Source organism: Dryas octopetala, chromosome 5, assembly GCF_963921425.1.
Source record: "Dryas octopetala chromosome 5, drDryOcto1.1, whole genome shotgun sequence".
Lineage (NCBI taxonomy): Eukaryota > Viridiplantae > Streptophyta > Magnoliopsida > Rosales > Rosaceae > Dryas > Dryas octopetala.
The window spans coordinates 3,630,517-3,637,063 of record NC_141370.1 but is presented as its reverse complement, the minus strand read 5'-3'; the positions used below and the strand labels follow the sequence as shown (position 1 = coordinate 3,637,063).

Genomic DNA, 6,547 nt, shown 5'->3' with positions numbered 1-6,547 from the left:
CTGCTGTCATCGGATTGGTTTTATTTTAACCCAATTCGGCTTAATTTAATTATCGAAGACAATTTCCAAGTCTCTTTGAGTATGTTTGCTACTTTCCGTTACCACATTAGTGATTTATTCGTATAATTTTATTATATAATTATTAATTAGTGAGGTATTTTTTTAACAGTATTGTCTCCAGCGCGCATTATATTCATCACATATTACATAAAATCTACTATATTATTTGATTTTTTCAATGTTTTGTTATCAATGTAGTATATAATATGTTAAATAAATATATGGTCAAGTTTCATTCAAAATTTTTATATTTTGATAGCAATTTTCGTCATTTTTGTCCAATTTTATCGAAATCGAAATTTCCGCGAAAATTTCCGTCGAAATTTCCATCGAAAATTTCCTCGGAACCAAATTTTTACTCCTTGGGTAAGCCTTTTTAGTCTTACTTTTCTTTAATTAGGATTTCAAATAAAACAAAATCATGAATCTTTATCCAGATAGAAAGGCTTTGATAATTAGGTTACCAGGCTGTAAAGTGTTAAGACACCATTATGCATTTAATTATATATGCCAGTATACAAATTGTATTACAGTTCGATGAAGGCCAAAAAAACAAGTCTGTCCCTTATATAGATATCGATTTTATTTTAATCAATATACAGGAATGTATATAAACCAACAAACTTTACAACGAGAGAGAAAACGAGTGGTAGCATACCACGTACAAAACCACGTGAAGGATGCAATTTTCCAAGACAAAAATGAAAACACAGAAAATAGCCATAGCTAGCAACAACCAGTCCACGTGAATTGTGTATAGCAGCTGGAGTGGATAATCATCCCCATTTGCACCGGAAGCCAATATTGCAGGATTCTAAAATTATTAGTTTAAAAGAAAGTCAGCCAAATAAATTGAGTTCAAGACTAAAATTTAAATAAGAGTTAATTTAGTGCATTTGTAAAAGTACAAAGAGTGCATCTGCAAAATTAATGTATTTATGTAAAAAAAAAAAAAATTATATTTATAAAAATACAACAAATGCATTTCTAAAAAATCTAAAAATTGTCCTTTACACTAATTTTTTAGGTTAAGAGTCCTTCACACTAAAGTTTATTAGTGGTTTGATAATAGATGATAATTTTATTAATTAAGCAACTAATATATATATATATATATAAAACGAAAAAAAACAAAACAGTACTACTACTAGTCCAGCCCTTATTTAGTTCACAAGTGAGCTTCAGATGGCTGTATGCTAGTAAAGAAAAAACAGAGAGACAAACAGCTTAAGCATTAACTCTTAAGCAGCAGCTTGTTGTTGTTCAATGAAGAAACAAGGCAGTGAGATTGAGGCTGTAGGCATCAACTACAAGATTCACACCCAAAACAGATCAGATCACCCTTTTAAGAGCATCTTCATGACCAAAACCCCACACCAAAATCAGCAATTCTCTGCCGTTGATCCACAACCAGATCATCAACAAATTACTCCTCCTCCTCCTGGAGTTGGGCAAGTTCTCAAGGACGTGCACTGCCGAGCAAAGCCATGGGAAATCCTAGCCATTGTTGGTCCGAGTGGAGCTGGAAAGTCATCCCTGCTAGAAGTTTTAGCTGGGAAACTCACACCCCAAAGTGGTTCCATTTTTGTGAACCAAACGCCTGTGGACAAAGCCCATTTCAAGAAGGTTTCTGGGTACGTGACCCAAAAGGATACCCTATTTCCTTTACTTACAGTGGAAGAAACCTTAATGTTTAGTGCCAAGCTGAGGTTGAGGATTCCCCAACCACAACTCAGCTCCCGGGTGAAGGCCTTAATCCAAGAGCTGGGCCTGAGTCATGTAGCCGGTGCTCGGGTCGGAGATGACAGAGTTCGTGGGATATCCGGCGGTGAAAGGCGGCGAGTTTCCATCGGAGTGGACGTCATACATGAGCCTCAAGTTCTGATTCTTGATGAACCCACCTCCGGACTGGACAGTACCTCTGCGCTTCAAATTATCGACATGCTTAAAACCATGGCTGAAATCCGAGGGCGGACCATAATCCTCAGTATTCATCAGCCCGGGTTCAGAATTGTGAAGCTGTTCAATTCCATTCTGTTGCTGGCTAACGGCTCTGTCCTGCACCATGGCACAGTGGATCAGCTCGCTGTGAATCTGAGACTCATGGGACTGGAGCTTCCTCTTCACGTAAACGTTGTAGAGTTTGCAATCGATTCCATCGAAGCCATTCAACAACAACAACAAGCACAACAAACTTTGCAGCAGCAGCAGCAGCAAGTAGCAGTTATTCATGATGACCATCAAGGTGAGAGTAAAAGTGGTAAGTTGACTCTGCAACAACTGTTTCAGTTGCAATCTAAGGTCATTGACAATGATGAAATTGCCATTGTGGGACATCAGCTGGATGATCAAAAGATCCCTCTAGATTTTGCAAATTCAAGACTGCAAGAGACAATTATTCTAACTCATAGGTTCTCCAAGAACATATTCAGAACCAAGGAATTGTTTGCATGCAGAACAATTCAAATGTTGATCTCTGGGCTGGTATTGGGTTCCATCTTTTATGACCTCAAAGACAATTTAACTGGAGCTGAGGAAAGGGTGGGTCTATTTGCATTCATTTTAACTTTCTTGCTATCATGCACCACAGAAGCTTTGCCAATCTTTTTGCAAGAGAGGGAGATTCTGATGAAGGAGACTTGTTGTGGTAGCTACAGAGTCTCATCCTATGCCATTGCCAATGGATTAGTCTATTTGCCCTTTCTACTTATCCTAGCCATCTTATTCACACTACCCTTGTACTGGCTTGTTGGACTCAACCCCAACTTCTTGGCCTTCTTGTACTTCTTGTTGTTAATTTGGCTAATTTTGTACACTGCAAATTCAGTCGTTGTGTGTTGCAGTGCACTGGTGCCCAATTTCATCGTCGGGAACTCGGTCATCGCCGGCGTTATGGGGTCTTTCTTCCTCTTCTCCGGCTACTTCATATCAAAGGATGAGATTCCCAGTTACTGGATTTTCATGCACTATGTGTCGGTGTTTAAGTACCCATTTGAAGGGTTTCTGATCAATGAGTTCTCGAATTCAGGCAAGTGCTTGGAGTACTTCTTTGGCAAGTGTATGGTGACTGGTGAAGATGTTCTGAGAGATGAAGGGTATGGAGAAGAAAGTAGGTGGAGGAATGTGGTGGTCATGGTGTGCTTCGTCTTGCTTTACAGGTTTATTTCTTACGTCATTCTTAGATGTAGATGCTCCCAAAGGGGGTTCAAAGCTGCTCTTCTTTAAACAGTAGTCAGTATTACATTATTAATGAATGAATGAATGAATATGCATATGCTCAATCTCTCTCTCTCTCTCTCTCTCTCTCTCTCTCTCTCTCTCTCTCTCTCTCTTCACGAGAGTGAAACAAGATGGTTCACATGTCTTGGAATTTACTCAAGATATCATTTCAAGAAGATATATCAGATTCATAAGAAACAAAAGTTCCAATTAACAAATTGTACCAACACCCTATGTTTGGTTATATATTTTCTACATATTTTTTTTTGTCCAATAATTTCTATATTTCTAACATCATATTATTGATATTTTGCTCTCTCATACGCACGGGCAAACACATCCCCTTTTGATTTTTGGCTTCCTTTCCATATTCATCGGCAATACAAATTGTTGCTGGCCAATTTGGTTCCTGATTTTTGAATAATTTGCAAAAATTTAGGGTATAGTGTGAAGATTTGGGTTTTATGACGAGATTTTTTAAAAGCTGAAAACTAGTTTGGTCTGAATAGAAGATGTTCTCGTGTTTGTCATATCCCTGCTGCAACGTGCTTTTTTGTCTCTAGCGATGCATCTTTGATAACATTGTTGTGGCGTTTGAATGTATACACACCATAAAACAACGGACAACGGGTACCCAAAAATGGTTCTTAAACTCGATATGAGTAACGCATATGACCTGGTTGAGTGGATTTTGTTACAGCTTGTGATGGAGACTTTGGGGTTTGTCTACTCGGTGGGTGTGAGATCTTAGAATTTCCCGGATTTTTTTTTTTTTGATTTGTTAAGTTTATTTCTCATGTTAATAATTATAAACCCCCTAGTTAGAGATAAAATCTTTCATAACCTCCACCCAAAATCTACCTCTCCTATAACCCCCAATCTTACACTTAATATTTTCCTAAACCCCCTAGTCAACTAATACCCAGTCAAGTTTGACTCCCCATGTTTTAATTTTCCAGTTTTACCCTTTTTTTTCCAATTATAACCCTCCAAAAAAATATCAAGCCCACATTTCTGAAATTTCTCTCTCTGTGCGTGCTTTCTCTCTCTCTCTCTCTCTCTCTCTCTCTCTCTCTCACTCTCTCTCTCTCTCCCCCGCGGTTGTCGTCGGCGCGTGCGCCGCCGTCCGGCGACGGTTGCCGGCGATACCAGTCCCATCACGCTCACCTCTCCCCCCTCATCCTCTCCCTGCCCTCCACTCTCCGCGAAACTGAACGTCGACACCGGATCGGGTCTAGGCAGACCCGAGCTCCCCGCCGGAGATCTGCCAGTTCCGGCGACGACGAGGTGCCGGACCGCCATGGATGGCTTCCTCTCGTCGCGACGAACACGGTGGTGCCCACCGATCATCCAACCGACCCTCGACGGCGATGGAACGACGCCAAACAGCAGCGAAGCCTCCGCCGGCGATCTCCATTTTCCGGTAGCGTCGCGGTCTAACTCTGGCACCAATAGCTTCCTCTCTTCGCGACGAACACGGTGGTGCCCACCGATCATCCAACCGACCCTCGACGGCGATGGAACGACGCCAAACAGCAGCGAAGCCTCTGCCGGCGATCTCCATTTTCCGGTAGCGTCGCGGTCTAACTCTGGCACCAATAGCTTCCTCTCCTCGCGACGAACACGGTGGTGCCCACCGATCATCCAACCGACCCTAAAAGCTCAATTCGAGGTCCGAGAATATTTTTGGGTGAGTTCTGTAATTTTCTGTGTGTTGATTGGGGCTGGGCAGCCACCGTGTGTGGTGGTCACCGCCCGACTCGGCCGTTGAACGATTAATTTTATGAACCCTGTTTGATTTGTTGAACTGTCTGGTCTTAAACAGGTACCTCGGCGATTAAAAAGTGCAACTGAATTCAACAAATTCAGTTTCAGTTTCTAGCTTAATTAGTGTAACTGTGTAAATTCAGTTTCAGTTCTAGAAAATTTAGTTTCACTTTCTGAAAATTCAGTTTCACCCCAAATTCAGTTCTAGCTTAATTATGTTAATCGGATAGAAATGTGAGTTTTTTAATTGATTTATAAGTATATACAAATTTACTTAATTTATTGATTAAACAGTTTCAGTTCGTGAAACAGTTTCAGTTCTTGAAACAGTTTCAGTTCGTGAAACATGAGTTTTAAATGAACTTTGAATGAAATTATGGTTCTGAAATATGATGAATCAAATTTGCAGGTAGAAACAGATCGAGGCAATGGCGACTGTCGTGTACTCGTCGCGTGTGAGGTGATCGGACGACGTTGTATTGTTGGCTACTCCTCTCATCTCAATGACTTGTTGTATTGTTGGTTTTTTTTTGGATAAGGTTGCTGTGTTCTTTTTAGTGAAACGGAATTCAGTAAAGGTGTAACTGTTTTAGTGAAGTGTAATTGTTTTAGTAAAGGTGTAATTGTTTTTTAATTAAGGTGTAATTGCATTTTAGTCGAGGTGTAATTGTTTTATCACTTAATTCAGTTTCAGTAAGTGAATTCATAACTGAATTCTTCAATTTAGTGTATCTGAAATTCAGTTTCAGTGTAATTGAATTCTTGAAATTCAGTTTCAGTGTAATTAAATTCTTGAAATTCAGTTTCAGTGTAACTGAATTTTTGAAATTCATTTTTAGTGTAATGAAATTCAATTTCAGTGTTTGATTTTAGTTTTAGTGAAATATTGAGTTTTAGCAAAAAAAAAAAAAAAAAAAAAAAAAAAAAAAAAAAAAAGTTTCACCAAAATACAGTTACAGTGACGTCAGCATGCGTCAGCGCGCGTCAGCATGCGTCAGCGCGCGTCAGCATGCGTCAGAAGGGTAATTTAGGATTATAAGTTTTAGGGGGTTTTGAAAGAGTTTATAGATGGGTGGGGGTTTAGACAAATTTTTTTGGTGAGTAGGGTGTTTAAAATTAGGCACTATTATTTCTCTAAGTGGACGAATTTTTCTGAAGGTCAAGTAACTAAGGATAGATCACTACAACAATTTTGGCCTAAGGCCTCCAATGATTTCCACTAAAGTTGGGGGGGTGCCAATTGCTAATATGGCTGTTTACTAATGTTAATTATTAGTGATCATCATATTAAGTCAGACATGAACAGTAATTCCATATGCAATTAATGATTCTGATTAGTTGATTAAATTGTGGCACCTTGTAATTTAAACTAAAAAAAGTGGTTTAGTTAATTTAGAGACTAAGAAAAGGGTCTGCACATACAGATACCACCACCACCAATTTACTTGGGGTTGTACTATAACCAACCCAAATTGTACAAAACAGTAACCATTTTTTTCAT

General features: G+C 39.2%; 1 protein-coding gene across 2 annotated transcripts; it reads left to right on the top strand.

Moving 5' to 3' along the window:
* The first annotated feature begins 1,238 nt into the window (after positions 1–1,238).
* On the top strand, positions 1,239–5,586 carry ABCG5 (ABC-2 type transporter family protein). 2 transcript variants are annotated; one of them, XM_086244440.1, is made up of 2 exons: positions 1,239–3,218; positions 5,456–5,586. In XM_086244440.1, the coding sequence occupies exons 1-2, from the start codon at positions 1,327–1,329 to the stop codon at positions 5,457–5,459; spliced, it is 1,896 nt and encodes a 631-aa protein (XP_086100566.1). In that variant the 5' UTR covers positions 1,239–1,326; the 3' UTR covers positions 5,460–5,586. The 2 variants fall into 2 exon arrangements, with proteins under 2 accessions (XP_086100566.1, XP_086100565.1); XM_086244439.1 differs by lacking the exon at positions 5,456–5,586 and having other exon boundaries at positions 1,239–3,335.
* Positions 5,587–6,547: the final 961 nt, after the last annotated feature.

Bases quoted from the DNA above. Each gene is read 5' to 3' on its own strand.
- ABCG5 (XM_086244439.1), top strand. From the start codon at position 1,327: ATGAAGAAACAAGGCAGTGAGATTGAGGCTGTAGGCATCAACTACAAG.